Source organism: Chaetodon trifascialis, chromosome 4, assembly GCF_039877785.1.
Source record: "Chaetodon trifascialis isolate fChaTrf1 chromosome 4, fChaTrf1.hap1, whole genome shotgun sequence".
Lineage (NCBI taxonomy): Eukaryota > Metazoa > Chordata > Actinopteri > Chaetodontiformes > Chaetodontidae > Chaetodon > Chaetodon trifascialis.
In genome coordinates, this window is record NC_092059.1 from 12306413 (window position 1) to 12327499 (window position 21087).

Below are 21087 nucleotides of genomic sequence, written 5' to 3' on the forward strand. Positions count from 1 at the left end.
TCTCCCTGTCTCTCTACCCCCTCCACACTGCGCTGCGCTGCCTCCTATCCTCGCTCTTTCTTCCTCCCACTCCCTCTCACTGCTCTAACTCCCTTTCTCAATTTCCCTCTTCTCTCCCCATCTCTGTCTCTTCTCCCTGTTAGTCTGCTCTCATCTGAGAACCCCTTATCATCATCTATCTTTGCAACTCTCTCTTTTCCTCTCTTTTCCTTCCTTTCCTGTCACTCTCTTTCTCCCCCCATCCCCACCTCCTATTTGCCAGGGAGAGCAGCTGAACTAGTGTTATTAATCTGCCGTTAGCCAATGTATATCCACGTGATTCCCCCTGCCTATGTTCTCATCTGATTACTCCTTCCCCGGCTCAGCCTTTCACAATTAAATGCTGCTTAGGATACCAGAGGGGGTTTAAAGGAGTAGGGGAGGATGGCAGCAGGAAGGGATGGAGGAGGAATAGTAGGGGGCCACATAATTGCGACCTACGAGATCAGAGATCAGCAGCAGTTTGACAGAAACTATAAGCTGCCTGGCTACAAACAACAGCCTGCCTGTGGCACGGCTCTCCCCAGATTATTGTAACTGTCAGCAAATAGTGTCCTGTTACATCCCAGTTGTTTTCTTGTTTTATTTTCTGCCGCATATCCAACTTCCATTTGTTCCAATTATGCAGAGACAGCTGCTATTTTCGGGTTTCTCATTCAAATTCCAATTCTTGGCTGTCTGGACTAGATTTCTTGTGTCTGACAAGCCCAAAGATGCCTCCTAGGTGCCTTTTCACTCAACTGCGGCTGCATGGATGGGTCCCTCCCTCTCTGGCAAGTATCTGAAATGAAAAGACGGCAGCACAGCCACACAAAAGACCTGACAGTTTGCTGTCACTCAGCAGTGAGACACTCAAAGCATCTGTCATTCTGTTAGTCAGCATAGCAATCTATTCCTCTGGTAGTGCCCTGTTAAAATATGACTTCATTCACTGACATGTTGTACTACACAGGTACGTGGGGGGAGAGAAACACACACAGGCTTGGTGTAATCTGCAGGCTAAGAAGATTCCTGCCTACATGTCGACAGACTGCTGTCAGCCAGTAATGACCGCTAGTCTGGATAAAAAAAACTATAAAGAGTGGAAGTAATAGAGCAGCCACTATTAATCCTTTAGGGGATTGTTCCTCACGACATGCTGGTGCACACAGATGAGGTCCATTTCGATGAGGTTGCTTTTGCATTTTAAGATTTAACTCTGAGTTCAAACTGTATCTATGTGTGTGTGCATGTTAGTGTTGAGAAGGTTTTCATTAATGAGACTTCCAAAGTCAATGTCACTTTGAAATAATGGTAACTCATCAAATGTTTGGCAAGTTTCAGTCTGGTTTCCGCTCCCTACACTGCACTGAGACTGCTTTGGTCAAGGTCACCAATGACCTGCAGCTTGCAGCTGATACTGGCCTGTACACCATTTTAATTCCCCTTAACCTCAGCTCAGCCTTTGATACAGTGGACTATAATGTCATAATCAGCTGTCTGAAGAACTACATTGGCATCAGTGATGTGGCTCTGGATTGGTTGATCTTATCTAACAACTGTCAAACTGGTCCTACAATCTAATGTCCTTTTGTGGCCCTCTATTTTGTGGTATCCCCCAAGGATCTATTTTGGGCCCCCTCTTATTTACCATACTTACTACCCCTGGGGCAAATCATGCATCAACATGACATTGACCTCCATTGCTACACGGTTGACACCCAGTTATACGTTCAAAAATCTTGACCTGTTGTTTGAAGACTTAATAGATTTGTCTTGCTCACTCGGTGTCAGTTCAGTGATTTTGAATTGTTTAGATAAGTTGGAGGACTAAATGCTGTTTTATGGGTTATTAAAATGAAAATACCCATTAAACCCATTTAAAATCCCACTGGAGTGCTTATATTGTAGCATTGTCACAGAGCTAAAAAATTAGAAGTCAGCCTAAAAGGAAACTTAAACATTACACATTTCAATAGCATCCCAAGTGCCTGTTAATCTGTGATTGATTACATTTGAAAACAAAAAACAAAAAACAAAAAAACCTCCCTCAATGTGTTGGGGAAGGGTCTGTTAACACAGTCACACTGTGGAGACAAAACATAAGTACCCATGATGTAACTCACTGAATTCTAGTCTTTAAGGTTAGGATAAGGGTAAGTCTCCGGGAAATCAATATAAGTCAATATTATAGAAATATGGCTGTGAATGTGAGTGTGTACTAAAGAATTCATTTCTCTTCTCAGTCTTCCCCTCCAATCAGCCACCTGCTTTGTGCAGTCCATAAATAACATGGCAGCGAAACACACAATCATTGCAGATTTAAAGCCAATGTGGAATAATAAGTAGCTGTCACAGTTGGTGTGCACTTGCTGTCTGCCTGGGCAGCCTCTTGAGTCCAGTTGTCTTCACTCCCTCCATTATATTAATGTGCTGAATGTGTGTCTGAGTGATTGAAGGACAAAAATAGGCAGAAACTAGTGCCTAGCAAAGGCAAATTCTCCTTTTCAGTTTGCTGCAGCTTTTCTGACATAGTCCTACTTGAAAAGGAGGCCCTTTTGTCACCATCATGTAGCTTTCTTATCCCAGGAACAGTTGGCAGTAAGGGGAAGACAGAGCATATGGCCTCCTTGTAACCTTGTCCACTCTCTCCCGTAGTGCTCCCTCGATTGTTTTGAGTCCTGTAACAGGCCGACTGCCCACCGAGAAGCAGCAGAGCGTGTGTGCTGCGCCGCTTCAGCTGCACGCGTGTGTGCGTCTGCTGAACTATGCCACTGCAGATACAGTTTCCTGGTTGAATTTCTTCGAGCTGAGACAGACAGAAAGAGAGAGAGGGAGCATGCTGTTGAACACCTTACATAACTTGGTGGAAAAGATAGATGTTAAAGCAGAGCTTTGAAAGGCGCAGACCTCATGTCTGTCAAAATTTCCTGTGCAAAATGGCTTTTAGTCACAGTGTGAATGCATCTAGGCACTTGGGAACTTTCTATAGCCTCCTGGACAGCAGAAATGTGTAGTTTGGAGAGGATTATATGTGTTCACACGCCACTGTATTTGGCTCTGTGTCTACTCAAAGTGAAAACGAAGTTCCTGAGAACACAATGTTCTTTTTTGTGGTTTTAAATATGTAAGTGAGCAGATGCTGTCCTCCCTGAAGTGTCCAGTGTTGCGCTGGTGATAATCCTTAGGGCTTCTGAGTGCGTGTGTGTTGTGTGTGCGTCTACAGCAGTGTCTCTCACGTCCTCTCATGTATATTTTTGTGTTGTTTGCTTTTGGATTCCCCTCCGCCGTGCTTTTCATCCTTGAACAACACGTCAGTCAGGTGCTCTCTGAGGACTAGAGCGAGAGAGGAAGAGAGCGAGACGTGGGGACACCAAGAAAGAGTAAAAGAGAGACAGAGAAAAGGGGAGGAAGACGGGGGGGAAAAAAGAGTTTTGAAAGACTTCTAACTTCCAAGCTGACTGTCATAGCTGTGCTTGCCAGAGGGGAGAGCACCTTTAAGCATACTGGATGAGTAACGATGTGGAGGGACTACAAAAGCAAAGTAATACATAATAAGCAGCGCTCACTCTGCTCTGCTCTGCCAGCTAACCTACATGAGATTGGTGTTGAGAAAAAATTTGGAAGTGCTTGAAAGGTCAGCAAAGGCCTCGTGTGAATGGGGGCTTCTCCTTCAACGCTCAGCACACACCGTGGTAAGATTTGAAAAGTATAGATGCAACTGTTAGATTGAGATGTCGGCCTAAGCACATAGATTTCCATTGAAATAAGGAAGCAAGACAATGTGACAAAATGCTTTATATACTGTACATACATACCTCAGTTGTTTTCACACAGTGATTCACTTGTTACCTGCTGCAGAGGATGTGAACCTCTGTTTACGCTGTGGCATAAAAAGCAACAAATACATATTTCTCTGCCGGTTTTGTTTCGTACACTAAAACTGTCATCACTGAACGAGCTGCATCATTTTCTTCTTTAGTGCCACTCATCTTTTGATTGCAATCCCAGTCCTTTTTCGCTCATTAGGCCTAAAAGGCATTTTCGCTGGCACTGATGATAAAAGAAAATCGAGAAATATGACTGTGTGATGTTGTACGAGTGCAGAGAATTGCCTGCTGTTTGAACACAATGCCCTGCGGTTTGTTTTGTTGCACCACCCAGAAGTCAAACATTTGGGTGTTTGCGCCCGTATTGACAGCCGGCCAGCCTTCGCAGTGTTACGCCAAAACCAACTGCCTGTATCCTTGCAGGGATGGGCCGTGATAATCTGGCTCAGTTTGTCCTTCCTAACAGGGTTGTATGTGTGCACTGCCAAGCAAGGGAATCATTCCTTTGTCACATTTGATCCTAGAGAAAACTATGATGCCACAATAGCTCAGCTCAACTTTGTTTAGTTCAGGTTAGACGTCTGTACCGCAAATCATAACTGTGTGATCTGTGAGCATGAGCGGAAAGAGGAATGGGTCCTGTGCATGCTTCGTTTTTCCCAGCTCCTTCCTTCTTAGGATGCAGGACAGCTCCTTTGTAGTCACTTCATTATGTAGAAATGATAATTATGCCCCAGTGGAAGCTAGCTTCACCAAAATGTATTAAGAGCCCTCAGTCACATCCACTGATAATCATGTCGTGACTGTCATTTTGAAATTTTAATTTTCAGAAAGTGTTTGAGCGAGACACACAGGCTCTGGAAAAATAAAAAAAATAAAAAAATAAGCAAACTGAAATTCCACACTTTCATTACTCCCCCAAATACGTCTTTTCTTCTCTTTTCACCTCTTACACAACTGCCCTGAAACAGAAGACGAACAGCGATGAATCATTGAAGTTGATGTCAGGATGTTTTTTGCTTTATTTGACATCACCGCTACGTGAAATAAGAAGCAGGAGAAGTACACAGAGAGACAATGAGGAGCGACTGAGCTGTACTCACGTCTCAGTTTAGTCATATATATACTGCTCTCTGAACTCGAGGGTGCATTCACAAAAAGGAAAAAAAAAAGCATGTTGAGATAATGACCATTAGATGATAATTGGGCACTTGGCGCTGCAGTAGCCTTTCAAGTGTGCTGCAGGGAGGATCTGCAGTCGTGCTACAGGAAAAATTATTTCAACGTCTGAGAAGAAGCAAAGTCAAACGACAGATTACAGTAAACTCGAACTGAATTCACACCGAGCGTTGCTCGTGCTACGCTTGAAATGGAACTGCAGAATGTTTAAATGTCCAAAAACAGAAGCAAGAAATCTTTCCATCTTACTCACATCCTGTTCTACCCGTGACCGTAGCGTAGGCCTGCAGGAAGTGGAAAAAAATGACCCAAAACTTGAATTGTTTGTCAGCAAGATTGGTTTGTGTTTGCTTTCATGGCTCCCTAACAATGCCGGGAGCAGGAGGAAGGGATTTGGCCGACGAAATCCAGGTCAGACAGAGTCAGATTACCCCGCCCTCATTTGGCCAGAAATTTCCAACATACAGCATACCGATGGGAAGACGCTTGGTGCTCGAAATAGGAAAACAAGACAAGAAACGGATTCTTTTAAAAAAGTAAATTGTATTATATTTGTTGCGTCTGGATACAAGAGAGACAAAAACAATCATATGTACATGAGTGAAAATAAAAACAGTTCAAAATTCACAATAGTAAAAATGATAAGTATGCTTAATTCAAAAAGCTTTTAGTAAAACACGGGGCTGCTGCAGAGGTTCCTGTTGATTTCTACTTAGTATGTCATGGATTTGAAATAGAGGGAGATTTAAACTAACCCTGAGATGTGGAGGGATTGGAGAAAATGGCATCCAAAGATAATTAAAGTCATCTGTTTTGGGGGACTTAGAAAGAAGGATTTACTTCAAAAGCCTTCCAGAATGAGTCAAATGGGTCTAACAAATGAGAATATACAGAGGGAAGAAATCTAAGAATTAAAAAGGCGAATAAAAACAGAAGCACAACAGCCACCACCTTTGTCTTCATTATCACCATTGGCAGGGTTATAATTATCAAGTGCATGCCGTTTTCTGAAATGCTGCTCTGGAAAAAGACTGCATTATGAGCAACATCAGTCTTCCTTTCTTTGGCGGAGCTGCTGTGGATGAAGTTAAAGTTTCAGCAATCCTATCTGGAAAAGCACAGCGCTTATTACACGGCTCAATTTCCAATTCTCTCACAGGTACGCACACAAACACACAAACACACACACGCAGAATACAAAATGAGGCCGCAGCACCAAACAATCTCCCAGACAAGCTCAGTGATACAAAAAACACATAGACAAAAAGGAAAGACAGTTATTATGTGAGGTTCGAGAGGGATAGTAGTAACTATTCAATGCTTCTTTATGAGGAAGAAACACAACATCTTTCACTCCATTAAAAGGACCTGCATGGCGCTAACAGAGACGGTTATCTCCATCACATTACATGAGGCTGCTGTGTGGTGAAATGGAGTAGCTGCTCGACAGAGGCAGGCTGTAGGCCATTATGCCACCCCAGAGCGGGGAGCTATAATTGCAGAGGGAGAGTACAATCAGGTACTGTGTTTGTCTCTGCTCTAATCTCTATACCCTGCCTGGTCCTTTTCATAGACACGAAGCTGCAGTTTTCGTCCAGCCTTTCATCTGACTGCTCGCGGGGAGCCTTTTTAGTTCAAATCTGTCAGAATTCAGACCAGACTTTAGCTGTTTTTTTTTGGGTGGGGGGGTGGGGGTGGGGGGTGGGGGATAAACCTGAGGCAACACCGACAAATCAGCTGACCCTGGGCTACAACATCTATTATGACGAGTTTTTGGACAGTGCTCGCGCTTTATTCCCCTCTGACAAAACGCCAGAGCAACCTTTTGCACCTGGTGCCACACGGCGCCGCTCCCTTGCTGTGATTATGACATTTACAGAAAAAAAAAAGTTTGTCCGAGCAGATGAGCGTCTGCAGCCAGCGAAACGTTGGACTCAGCGCAGAGACAATCAACAATACACAGCACAATCAAATTCCTTCATGTTTATGGTCCCCCTCTGACCCAAATACATCATCTTTGTTGTGGTGGCTATAAACCAGACTATTAAAAGCAAAACTGGGTTTATAGATGCCTTCTAAACAAAAGCCTGGCCTCTCTACAAAGTGGACTTCAGTGCATGGTGGTAAGAGCTGTAAGATGCAGGCTAAGCAGGATTACTCAAACTGCCGTGCTTCACATGGTTTCATTATCGCAGGAAAGTACAGTACAGCGCTTGTTCAGGATTGAGTGCAATACCACTTTTAGAAAAAACAAACTAACAAAAGAAAAAACAAAACAGCTCTTTATGTCCTTGGGTATCTGGAAGAGACAGAAACTCACATTCTTTCCCTACCTAGTGCTCCCAAAACCATTTTCGTCCACTAAAAGCACCTTGCAGAGATATAACTGAAGGCCTGTGCCTGGATTCATGTCTTTTTGAATAAGAGAGCAAGCATCGTGCCCTTGGAATGAAGATAAAAATGTTTTTTTTTCCAAGGCACAGTTGTCAAGGCTCCTACCCCTGAATATACTGATAAGAGCATGAAGTTTTACATTCATTTAAAAAAAAAAGAAAATAGGAAACAAATAAACAACATCTGCTGGGCTTTGTTTACCTTGAGATAACAAAAGGACAGGCTGGAGACAAGACAGACTTTGGTCTAACTAGACAGAAGAATTTCAGTGTAACAGTAATGGCTGAAAGGTACACACACACAAACACAAAGCAACAAATGAAAAGTAAAAACGTTCGTGATTGTCACCTTAAAAACAAAAAAGAAATCCTGCAAGATGGAACAGGAGGGGTGACTAGAGGTAAAGACGCCTGATGACGAGGCCAGCAGAGGTCAGAGGTTCCCCTCGTCCAGCATCTTGTTGACCCCGTTACAGATCCTCTGCAGGTGAGAGCGATAAACCTCCGAGGGCCCGTAGAGAGCCGCCAGGAAGTCGCAGTCGGCGAAGTGATTGAAGACGTGGTTGACTCGCGAGTGGCTCTTGGCTGTCAGGTGGCGTTTGATGGCCTGGTGCAGCAGTTCACGGCAATCATTCAAAATGGCGCTCATGACGCGGCGGTCAAAGGTGAACTCGATCTGGTGGAAACTGACCGCCGTCATGGCCAGAGTGTGGACTTTCTTCCTGTGAGACGAGGAGGGAGAGGAGAGGCTGTCAGTTTCTAATTCTGACTGGAGCAGCAGAGGGAAGTAAAAATAGAAACTGCTGTCTTGTGATTTTCTTTGGAAAAGTTTCACAACCCCCCTGTATCAGTTCTAGTATTGTCCTTCACAGCGATGCATCACCATGCTAACATAATCACCATTCTCCATACTGTGCACTAATGTCAGCTTCACATGCCTCCAAGCTGACTTTTACTATTTTAGTGGAAAATACATAAACCGATGTGAAAGTCAATTTCCTTAATTTGCTTCCATCAGCACACAAAATGTGTTTTAACTGCCGCTCTCCCCACATGAAGCTCTCAACCGAACCAAGATCTGTCACTTTCTTATACACAACACAGCAATATTTAAATACATTGAAGGATGTGACAAAACTCACTTTAAACATTTTGGGAAATGTGCTCACATGCTCTCTTTTCTGAGTATTAGATGAGAAGATTGATACTTATGTCTGTGTGTACTAGCCTAGCTTATTGGAAAAGACTGGAAACATGAGGAAACAGCGACCTGTCTCTGTCTAAGGTTCCTAAATATACCTACCAACACCTCTAAATGGGACTAATAAACAAATATGCTGCATTCACACAGCGTTGAACTGGTTGCCCCCATTGCCTGCCTTGTAGTCATCTTAGCTGCTTTGGCTGTGTTGCATATTTGTGGTGATGACTGGATTTTATTTATATGTAATGGCAAGCAATGCTGATGGTTTGTTGATATCAATGATGTCGGTGTTCTCACCTATCTCTTGGAAAGAAAGCAAACAAGCTCATTTCCCGAAACGCTGATTTTTATTGACGCCTACCTGAAGTTCTCCACCAGGATCAGCTCCTCTGTGTTGAACTGGTTGTTTCTGTAGAGCACCCCGAGCTTCACCACCATCTTGATCAAGTTCTTGATGATCTTCTGGGACTCTTTGCGGTTGCGGGTGTACTCCTTGGTGACGCGGTACAGCTCGTCCAGCACTTCGCTGCTGGTGTCGTCGATGAAGAGGTTGGCCATGCTCTTGGTAGCCATCTTGCTCATCAGCTTCTTCTGCGCCTGCAGGGCTAAGCTTTTGGTGCTGAAGGAGTCCATGGTCAAGTCTGGGTCAAGATGAGACAGAAAAAGAGAGGAAAGCTGTAGTCAGATGGGTATGCATGTAACAGCAGTGGACACATTTCCTTTCCTTTTTCAAATAATGACTAAAACCTTGTTTATTTCCCAGTTTTTTACAGCTGATATGAAACTAGAAATTGACAGAGTGTCAGAGTTTCTTGGGAAGGAGCTCAGACTTTCTCATCCCGAAAGCAAGACGGGCCAAACATAACACTGACAGCCTGCTATGTGTGAGGTTATTGCAAATAACATCTACACTAATACTGTTTAAACTGCAGGGCCAAGAACTGTCCCCTTTATCAGATAATGAGCCGTGGCAGCTGTCAAATTAGTCCCTGCAACCCTCTGGCTCAAAGCCTACAAGGTAGTTAGAGAAGAATGTGTCATTCTGCTTGCAAGAGTAAAGTCAGCTTCAGCACGACCACACAGAGCAGACAATGTAATCTGGGCCGTCTTTGTGCTGAACGCATTCAAAGAACAAGGTGTGCATGTGTGTGTGAGTGAGCAGGAGACAGACAGTGGCAGCTCATTCAAGGCACGCGTGCAGCTTGATTTATGTACGATGCCGTTTCTGAGAGCGTGTCTGTGTGCCCAAAACAGGGACTCAGTGAAAGGCTGCACCCACGATGGAGGCGCATAAAAAGATGGGGTCAGGGAGGCCGTCGGCTTTCACCTCCCCAGATGAGACAGATCCACAGCACGCCGCATCGTTTCAGCAGGGTTTCATTCTGCGGGTTACTTGTTCAGATTTGTACATTCTGCCATTGAAAACATAAAGTGCATCTATTTTCCTGTACACTCCCTCTCTGACCTTCACCCATGTTCAAGGATAACCTGAGCGCATGAGAGTAAACAAGCAACATAAAGATGATTTCAACAGCTGCCCTCCCATAAAGGGGCAGGGGGGAGTGGCTGAGGGTGAAAAGAGGGCGAAACTGTACTTGAAATTCAATTTTGATATGACTTGGCCACCATTTTCAAGAATCTATTCTGACAGAGAAAAAACCAAAAAGTCATTAATTTTATCTTAAATCAGACTTTCCTAAACTTCATTTGGAAATCTTGAAATTGGGCTGCAACAACTAACTTATTTTCATTAATATTAATTGTAAAATTTGTCAGAATGTCTGTTATCTTGTCCCAGAGCCCAAGGTGCTGTCCTCACATTGCTCGCTTTGGTCGACACATTTAAACCTGCATTATTTTGCAACGATGCACCAAATAAAACAGCAGCAAATCGTCACATTTAACAAGCTGCAGCCAGAGAATGCTTCGCACTGACGCTTGTTTATTAACTGATTATGAAAATTGTTTCAGTTTTTCTGTCACTCAACTAATCAACTGTTCCAGTAAAACTTATTCCCAGCGCTGTCTGCAGAATTAAAGATGAAAACTACATGTAAACAGTCTCCTGCAGACTGCAGACTTTTAGATGCATTTTCCTCCAATTTATTATGTAAAATGACACTGCAAGGTCAGTGAACAGAGCACACATACACACACATGCACACACCATTACCCACATTTGTCATATTTATTTTCCTTTCTGACAAAACACCAGATTTACATGAATGTGTATCATCAGATGATGAGAGGCACCTGTGAGGCAGGGCTTTTGGTACCAACATGTTTGTCACACCAGGTATCAAAATCAAACAGAGCTGCAACTAACCCCTATTTTCATTAGTGATTAATCTGCTGATTATTTTCCTCTAAAGTCAAAAACTTTTTGGCACAATTTTGCAGAGCTCAAAGTGACATTTTCAAATAACCTCTTCCTCCAGCCACCAGTCCAAAGACTCTTCATTTACCATCATAAATAACAAAGAAAAGCAGCAAATTCCTACACTGAAGAAGCCGGAACTGTCTATTAATCGCAAATGAATTCTTTGTCAACTGACTGATCAGCTGCAGAACTGATCTTTACAGCGCCGCAGACAAAATATGTTCATATTCCTCCTTTATATTGACACGTCGCTCCTTTGTATTGCACCTGAGGAACCAAGGAAGCACAAATAAGTAATACACTTCCTCGCCTTAGGGGGAAAAACTAAATATAAAACAGCCTCGACAGTCAGATCTCGTTCCCTTCACACATCTTCATGTCATTGACACGTTAAATTCAGCCCAATATGCCGCTATCACCGTGAAAACAAAATAATTATATTTGAGCAGTGTCCCATTCACCTCACAAGAGGGGCTTAATCTTTTTGCAATATCCCTCCACATGAAAGTAACCTAAAAGCTTAGCTGAAATCTGTATGACTGGCAAATTGCCTCTCCACGTGCTTGAGAATAATAAAAATCCAAAGCAGGAGAGATTCTATTACTGCAGCAGACAAAATGAATAGTGACACATCCCTGCTGGGTGACTTGTGATTTTTACTGTTGTTGGTACTAGAAGGCAGTGCGTCTGCTGCTACAGTGTGTGACTTTCATTCCTCTCTCTCTCTCTCTCTCTCTCTCTCTCTCTCCCTCCCTCTCTGCAATGCCTCTCCAAGAATATCAATAAGACTCCTTGGAGAGAGTGTCAGCAGGATGCTTCCCAGGGAGGAGACACATGAGGAGAGCGAGAGCAAAGACAAGAGGCTGAGAGAGAGGGAGAGGGCGGGGGTGTGTTACATATCAATCCTGAAACATCGGGGAAATGTAGGTATTGAATGAGAGGTCATTTATATACTGCTTCATGGCGAATCTAGTTTTACTCCCTCTCTCTTTGCAGGTGCTGGATGTTTAATCAGGCCTCTCGCTGCGCTGATCAAGGATCACTTGCAGATCCCCCATCGACCGTTTCACCGCGATTGTAACTCTAAACTTGCCGAGCTGCACTTGTTACAGAAAATCCTACCCTGATGCAATGTGTGTGAAATGGATAACAGGGAGAAAGACACTAATGATCAGACTGAATAAAAAAAAAAAAAACAGAAGGGGACATCTTTATTTCTATTTGAGCGGCGACTGAAAACAATCACTTAGTCCTGCTGTCACCCTCTAATCACCTCGGTCAGCCTCAAGAGGACAATCGCTTATCGCAACACTTAAGAGTAAGTCTTCATTTGCCACCCCCTCTTCCTCTCTGCACCCTTGCTGATGGATGTATAAGAGTTTAGAGAAGTGCGAATGGATAATGGGCACATTAACAAAGGCAACCTCTTTCTCAGATTGGAGGGTGATTTCATAGTGCTCATTAAATTACACTCTCGTTTGGGACCGGAGACATCATAGCTGTCAGCTCTGTGCAGCCTGTCGATGAACAGAGGAGGAGGAAGGAAAAGAATGAGGAAGAGAGGAGTGTTTACCTATGAATACAAACATTTTAACATGGTGGCACTTAGGAGTGTCTGTCTGAGGCTTCGCTCAAAGCTGCAGAGTGACATAACGGACCCCTGGCTCTTTTTTTCTCAAGGATGGAGGGAGATCCTCACTTCCCCACCTCCTTTTCCCCAAGGCAAGAAAAATAAAGGCTTTGTGAAAAAAGGATCCTCAAGGGACAGGTGCTGGGAGCGATGAAGAGGTTTTTGATGAAGGAATCTTTTTTTTTTTGGTGACTTTGCAGCATGAGAGTGGCTAGTGCCAAATCTAAATGGCCTGTGAGGTCCGATGCCCAGGGAGCGCCTGGCCAGCCCTGACACAGCGACTCTGTAGTGTTTATAGGAGGCAAAATTTTTTAAGGATTTAAGGCAGAACGAGACGCGACGGCAGCAAAAACTGCTAAGTGCAAAATAAACACGCCGCAGCCATCACGCAAACATGTATGCATACACAACACTGATAGGCCCGCTTTGCCGAGCAGCAGAAAATGAAAAACAAAGACAGATTGCGGCAGCCAAAAGCTCCTCAGCATAATTACCGCAGTTAGGCGAGCTACAAAATCATCAGCTCGCTTAGAACAAGCCAGCATGCACTCACTCACAAAGACGTGAGGGCAAAAGCTGAGCAAACATGACTCATGGAAATGAAACCGGACCCTACACGGCGTTGGATGGATGTCTTGTGACAGTGTGGGAGGGTGGGGTAATGCAGGGCCTCTCACACCCTCCTGCAGGTGCAGACAGCCCTGTCAACCCTGGCTGACTGAGGGGTCGAGGTGAAAGGAGACTGTGATGATGAAGAAATAACCTAAGCGTCCCCTCTAGTCCTTGGAGGGTTACTGAAGCTGGGTCAGATGAAGCTCTATAGGCCCTTTATTATCCAGGTTTAATTTGCTTTGCCTCTTTGAGTTTCATGGCAGGTTAAGCTGTCTGCGTTGGGAACACTTTTCCCAATTCATCTGAGGAAAGGGGAATACGTGGGATGACAACGCCTACTGGCTGTTGTTTTCATTTAGTGCCTTCACAATGTGGCCATTGTGGAGACCTCTGAGACTACTGCAGTGAATAAGGGCTGTACAAATGACTGGCAAACCTTGTTGCTAAGGCTCGGAAGCACTTTTTAACTTTTTGGAGCCTCCAGAGGTTGACTGTACAATAACGAAAACTACCATTGATGATTATTAATTTTGATATTAGGCTGCAACTAATGATTAGCGTTGTTCTGTCAGTGGGTCCAGAGTGAAATGTCTCAACACTTTGACGCTATCCACAGGACATAATTTCAATTTGTCCAATATTTCAGTTTATACCAGCAAATTTAATGACATCATCCTGAGATTTGCACTTTGTGTTTAGCGCCAATTAGCAAATGTTAGCATGCTAACACACCAATCTAAGATGGTGAACCTGGTAAGCATGACATTCAGCATGTTTTCACTGTGAACATGTTTGCATGCTGACATGAGCATTTATCTCAAAGCACCACTGAGCCTCAATGCAGCCTGACAGAGCTGCATGACTTTTAATCCTGTTTATTGTGAAATACTGAATTCCATAACCCTGAATCCTTTAAATGAAAAAACCCAGAGAGGTAAAATGAGTTTGGTTGAACTGCTCTCAACTCATGTCATCAACTACAAACTGTGATTAGGGGTCTGGAGCAGACATTGCTTCTTTTAAGTGGTCATAAAAACAAAACAAAAGTTGAGCACCACAGATCTTGACTTTAAAACATCAGAAAACACTGTGTTCATTGTAATTTCAAAGAGCCCAAGAAGGCAACTTCAAACTGCTTGTTTGGTCCAAACAACAGTCCCAAACCCAAAGAGATGCAAATTACAAGGACGGGAAACAGAGAAAAGCTGAAAATCCTCATATTTGAGAGGCTGGAAACAGCAAATGTTTGGCTATTTTTCTTGATAAATAACCAATAATTTACGTTGACCGACTAATTAGTTAACCAATCAATTGCTTCAGCTCTGTTTCATACTGTTTGTGAGTTTGTGACATCTGAAGTTGGTGAACTAGCTGCAGGATTTGTCACTCATACAGACTCACTTAACGTTTCAGAAAACCAAAAAGTAGAGATTGCTACTGTGACTACACAGAAATTCCACACATGCTACATGACATTAGCATGTCTTTGCCTTTTGGCTGCTAATATCTAGATTAAATCCAACATGATGTGAGCCTGGCATTAGTTTTCTAAAGGGGGGGACGTTGAGCAACATCCAGGATGCAGCCTCTGCATCCACTGTACTCACTTGTCAGTCAAACTAACGCTGAGGTCTGACAGGTGAGAAGGAGCCAGAAATTGGATACACCTGTAACTTCCGCCCCCTCTAACCCATGCCATCATGCCTCATGAGGAAGAGGAGGCCACAGCACCCAAAATATCACCACTCTAATACCTGCTGCCAATCTAGACAGCTTGGTGGATACAGATAACAGCCAGCATAAAGGGAAAACCAATAAGGAATGCGTTTCTACAGCGCTTGGCCACCATAAGTTGCTAAAAAGGCTTTGGCAGATACTGTAGAACTTTCCATGACACTTCATCTCACAAGTGATAGGTTGATGGCAGCAGAAAATGTCACGACTTTCATATTCTTCAGGGATCAGTAGTCACACGGATTGGGACACTGTGACCCTGACAGAGACGACTCCATCAGCAGAGAAAAATCCTCTCTGCCATAAGATGGAAGCGATTACTGAGAGCAGCCCTGTATTTGTCGAGATTTACTGCTGTCTAACTTTCTGAACAGACATAAATCATACCCCAATCATGCACCACATACAAACAAGCCTATAATCTGTCCTCAGCATAATGTGTGTCTATAATTTCCTCTGATATTTGACCCTTCTTTCTGCTGTGTACTCAACAAATTAAGTCAACATCCAGAAGCTTAATTAAATAATTTCCAGGTGTATGAAATACAAAAACACTCTTCCACTGTATCAAAATCTTAAACTTTGGTCACTCAGAGGTCCAACACACACACCATGTAACTGACACATCCCCAGTTTGAGTCCGGCCAATGACCCTCACCATATGTCCTTCCCTGCCATACCCCTGCCCGCCTCCTCTCTCCTGCTGTTTCCTGCTGTTGTTGACTGTTCAATTAATTAAAAATAATATAAACACAATATTCTAAAAGCTTAAAACTGGTCAAAACTGGAGAAATACTATGGGCAGTGCAAAGAGAATCCATTTAGGGCTGTAGGTAAAAATGATGTTTATTAATGATTCATTTGTTGATTAGTCAATCACTTAATTGTTTGGTCTCTAAATGTCAGAAAATCGTGAAAAGGGTCCATCACAGTCTCCAGAAAGCTATGACATACTTCTTGTTTTTTCTGACTGGCAATCAAAAAGTCAAAGATGCTCAGTTAGGCATCAAAGGAAACAAAGAAAAACAGCAACTATCCACTTCTGTGAAGTTAGAAACAGCGATTTGTTTGTGTCCAGTATGACTATAGCTGTTGTATAATGGATTGCATTATAATTCACCACTTGTGGCGGCTGACAAAATAATATCAACAAGACAACCTGCAATAACATATACAGAGTTGAATCAGCAGCTCTGTGACAGTGCCAGCGATAACTAAACATGATAAGCTTCATTAGGGTCGTATTCATTGCAGAGCTGTTGAACTGGATTGGATGATGTCGCACTCTGAACACACTCTGAACACACTCTGAACACACTGTTTGCTTCACTGCCTTTTGCTAGAACTCCCACGAGTAAAAGGTAAATACAAAACAGCCAACGTGTGTGAATAGGGGGTGTCTACAAGACCACAACCCCAACTTTAAAAGCCAGTTTCAATAAAAGCCTGACGACACTGCACTCGCCAGAAAAACAAAATCACAAGAAAACCGCGTGGACCCCCGAGAAAGACTTTGACAAAAGCTTCTTGATCATAACCAAAAGCTTTACGGATGTCATTAGAATGAATTCTTATCAGGAAATCTTGAATCAGAAAACTTCTTCCTCCACAGATCCCCCCCCCCTCCATGCCCCCCCAGCTGTATGATATAATCCGTCTCCACGTTGAGAAACAATAGACAATCCTGCTTGTTATATAAGGTACATCCGTGCTTTGTGTTCAGAGAGGACAAGTAACCACTCAAATGAGCTGTACTACTGGAACCACTCCACTGTTAGGGAATCAACAGCAGGATTTCAGGACAAGCGAACGCTGCTGCAATTTCATCTTTCATCAACTTTTGTAGTGTTTGTCTCGCTCTTCTCTTGAGATGTTGCATAACAGAGGAGGTGCTGACTGCTAATAAGAGTTGGTGCGTGTGTGCTGACGGTTGTATGTGGCAGGCGTATGTTTCTGCGTAACGGTCTCTCACACTCATCCAGTTCACTGGCTCTGACATAACTGCAGTCAAAGCTGACGCAACTCACATATGTGAACATGTGTGCTTCGGATAGAGTCGATCATTGCATGGTGCTGTTGTCGCTTTCTCATCTTCCCACACAGTCATCATCTGTGAAGACTGGCGCAGATCTGCTGAGAAAGGAGGCAATCAGTGCACCATGTCCCATCCTACCCTTTTTTAACGGTTTAACAATTAATAATTAACACTTCGGCATATAATGGATTGGGGATTAATAATTCAGCCTGCCGATTTGGACTAAAATAGACCCGGGGCTAAGAGGACTCTGCTACAGTGCAACAGGTTGGGGCAGAGATGTGGGGCAGGGATAAAGGGTGGGCTACCAGCACATACAGGAAGAGATGGTGGCTGGGAGCTGATGGTGTTCGTTTAGGAACATCCGTCAGTGTTACGCATGCATAATAAGGCTGGGAATACAGTAGCTGCTGTGCTGCCCGAGGCCGGGCCAACACAACATTCACTGACAACATTTTTTCTTGCATTAAAATTCATAAGTGGGTAGTTGCTTTATGGTTACAACTGAGCTGATTTGGAATAACACATCTGTGAGACAAGAAAGAAAGATTACTAAAGAACAAAAAGAGCAGTCCACTACTCTCACATGAGCGCACTTTGACTGGCACGTCCAAGTTTTAATTACACATTATTTACTATATAATTATCATCTTAACAGCGCTGCAAGTAATGCAAGACATAATCAAGGTGCTAAGTGGTGCTTCAGCTATGACTGATGTCTGGGCCTGTGACATTTTAATTAAGGCCACCTTAAGAGCAGGACATATTATGACTAATTTTCTTCACTTCAAGCCCAGAGAGCATAATTTGTTAACTCGGTATGCCAGTGGAGTGGCAAATACCGGTGAGCTTGGCTGCAAGAACAGCAGGGACGGAGATCATTGAAAACAGAGGGGGACCAGTATGAGAGGACATGACTGTGACTAACAGATGACTCAAGTGGGATCTGAAATGGGTCCCGTCCACTGGCAGACAACACCACCCCTCACTCTCTCCATTTCAAACAATGCCATGATATTTGCAGGTCATGCAGCTCTGCTCTTTCAGACGAGGCCACATGCTCCGAGTGTTTCGGGTTTCCAGGGAAACTGGCGGCCACCTGTGTGCTCGGCTGAACTTTACGGCCCAGTAAAAGCAGGTCAAACACCTCTCTTGTCTTGTCAGTGAGTTACCATGGATTCTCCACAGCAGGACTCAACAGTGTCTCCAGCATTACTGCAGCAATTTCAAGCTCTGCCCTTAATAACACTGCATGGGGAATGTCTGGCAACGTGACTGCATTGTCCTATTCTAAAGGAGGAGGGGATCCGCACAGATACAGTTACACTGAAATATACATAGACGAGGCTCACCAGCATCTGCTTCATCCTGCTGGGCAATTATTGTATATCATCATTTCTTGTCTTTCAGGATCCCATTGTGCTGAAACAATAATAAAGTTGCTGTGAAGCACAAAGCTGTGATTAATGATGAAAAGCAAATAGTCATTAAAACCAGTCACGGATGAAATCCAAAATAAATGGATTTTAATTGTATTTCTATTGTACTGTATTTTAATTTCACTGTATTTTCATGCTGTCCAAGGCTATGGACACCAATTTGATCCACTTGGGGCTGTAACTAATCATTATTTTCATCATCGATTATTAACCAATTATGCTATTAAATGATTCATGTGTTATATAAACAATGCCTGTCACGATTCTGCAGTGGAGCCTTTGGCTTGTTTGTTTTGTCCAACCAGCAGTCTGAAACCCAAAGATATTCAATTTACAATGAAGGCATTGCTTCTTTAGGAGCGGTCATTTGGCAAATATGCTGGGAACTAACGAGTGGAACTGATAAAATGTCAGAAAATGGTGCAGAAAACGCCCAGCACAATTTCCAAGAGGCCAAGGAAACACCTTCAAGTTGTCAGATATCTGATCAACAGTCCAAAACCAAAAGATAAGTGAAGTGTAATGATAAAAAAAAAAAAAGAAGCAGCAGATCCTCACAGCTGAGGACCTGAAACCAGGAACTGCCTGGATTGATGACCAGAATAGTTCCTCTACTAATCGATACACTTCTAGCTTATTTAGCCTGTAGCTTTACACATAATGGCTGCTATATTTATATATATCGTATATATGTTGAAATTAAGTCCCACAGACATTGTGCGATAGTGAGTTTGGCCCTGCCTCAGCTCAGTGGTTGTCAGCCACCGCTACCGACAACAAAGATGCAAGGGAAGCCTCGGCAACTAAAACAGAGCAGGTCCAAAAACGGCAAATCATTTCACCACTGATACAGCTAATGCAAGGAGAGAGGCAACTCCACGTCCTGTTCCCAGGCCATAATTCATTTGACATGTCTGTTGAGGCTGTGCATGATAATGTGTGCTGCTACCTGCCAAAGCTGGGGCTGCACAGTGGAGCCATTCATCCCCACTCCAGTCTTGTTCTGGGGAGAAGCTTTACAATGTAAACACAGCGATGTGTTACAAAACATATGAGTGTTTGCAAAACATAGGTCTTGGTTTGGATACACGGTGGATTACACTGGAACTGCACGAAGGCTTATTAGGTGTTTAAACCAGCAGGGATAAAGGCTTTTTCCTTATACCTTTTTCTTCTTATTCTCCTGCATTTCCTCAGTGTTTCTGTGAGATGACTCACCAGAGGTGAAAAACACGAGGTTCCTGTAAAATATTGTTTCAACTGGCCACATGATATACATATTGTCCAGTGTTCAACAGATTGTTTCATCCTTTGTTCAGTCTCTAAACAACATATAATGATTCAGCCTTACAAAAGCTTAAAATGTGACATTTGGGTGATGTTGGTGCAAGTGAACGTGCCTTCACACAAGTTATTCAATCTTCCAGCCATCAATAGTTGATAGACTTGATTAGTAATCTTGGTAGTAATCCATCTTTTTCTTTCTTTCTTTCTTTTTTTTTTTTTTTTTTTTTAAAGAAAGGGCCCAAACTGCTGAACTAGAGTTCTATCCTCAGTTCAAACACGCACGAGCTGCTATTGGGCATCCTGTTTCTATTTATAGCGTCACCAACAAAACTGTCAGCTAATGAATCGCCAACGCCTGTTTGATTAACAGCTCATCAATCAGCTCCATTACTGAAATAATCCCCCTTCACAGTCCACAATAGTCCCGTTTCCCATCAGAAGTCGAGGCCGTTGTTGCTGCTCGCTTTGAGATCATTACTCCACGTTTGAATCACTGACGTGCCTGAAACGATTGTCCGTTACTTCCGCTAACTTTGCGTTAAAACCACAATCTGTCAAAGAGGGAATAGTGAGCCACAAACACAGCCGAGCCCAGTTCATGTCTGTCCGCGGGCCGTGAAAAAGCGGCCAAACGCCCACTACAGCAAACATTTTAACGGCCTCATAAGTCTGGCTGATTGCCCCCTAGGCCTCTGATAATCGATGCTGCCGCTGATTGATCGTTGATGAGATGGTTCATCAAAAGCTGCTCAGGCGTTCACATCACATAGACTCACCTTTCCTTCACCTTCACACAGGACAAGAGGACAACTTAATGTGAGCGGGGTGTCTCAAGTCTTCATCCTGGCAGCAAAAAGTCGCTTCACAGCATGTTTTTGTTTGATCGCTTGTTTTGTTGGATCTCTGCTGTAAAAAACAATCCCCGTCCTCCCCTCGCAGCGCCTTTTCTGTTCCGTGTATCAGGCGCAGATGTGTAAATTATTGAAGGAGTGTTTTCTTCTCTCGGCAGCCGTGAGATCGGTTACAAGAGTTAGTTGTAACTCGATTCCTCCTGCTCGTAAAAAAAGTTTCAAACTTGAGGGGGACCTGGAAGTCAGCAGATTGATGTTGGCTCGGGCCAATGGAGGAGCAACAAGGGGAGTGGGCCAGCCCAATCAGGCCAAAAGAAAGGGCCATTTACAGCCAGCACATTCCCTGCCCCCATTAGGGTTTCCAGTAATTATCCTTGTCCAGTTCCCAGTCCCAAGGCTGACAGTTTCCCAGAGGAAACGGTGTTAAGGGAACAATGAACAGGAACTGTGCGGAGCAGCTTTTCTGTCACGGACTAAATGATATACTGGCTCGTT

At 43.5% G+C, this 21087-nt stretch overlaps 1 protein-coding gene across 1 annotated transcript; it reads right to left on the reverse strand.

Moving 5' to 3' along the window:
• Positions 1 to 6723: 6723 nt before the first annotated feature.
• On the reverse strand, positions 6724 to 20863 carry tnfaip8l1 (tumor necrosis factor, alpha-induced protein 8-like 1). Its single transcript, XM_070961811.1, has 3 exons — positions 20518 to 20863; positions 8986 to 9265; positions 6724 to 8142 (listed from the first exon to the last, which is right to left on the reverse strand). Exons 2-3 carry the CDS (start codon positions 9255 to 9257, stop codon positions 7854 to 7856), a joined length of 561 nt encoding a protein of 186 aa, XP_070817912.1. The 5' UTR covers positions 9258 to 9265; positions 20518 to 20863; the 3' UTR covers positions 6724 to 7853.
• Between the last annotated feature and the right edge of the window lie 224 nt (positions 20864 to 21087).

Excerpts from the sequence above, each read along its gene's own strand:
- tnfaip8l1 (XM_070961811.1), bottom strand. The coding sequence starts at position 9,257 with ATGGACTCCTTCAGCACCAAAAGCTTAGCCCTGCAGGCGCAGAAGAAG. Across the intron at positions 8,143-8,985 it reads ATCCTGGTGGAGAACTTCAG|GAAGAAAGTCCACACTCTGG; the intron begins GTAGGCGTCAAT and ends CTCGTCTCACAG.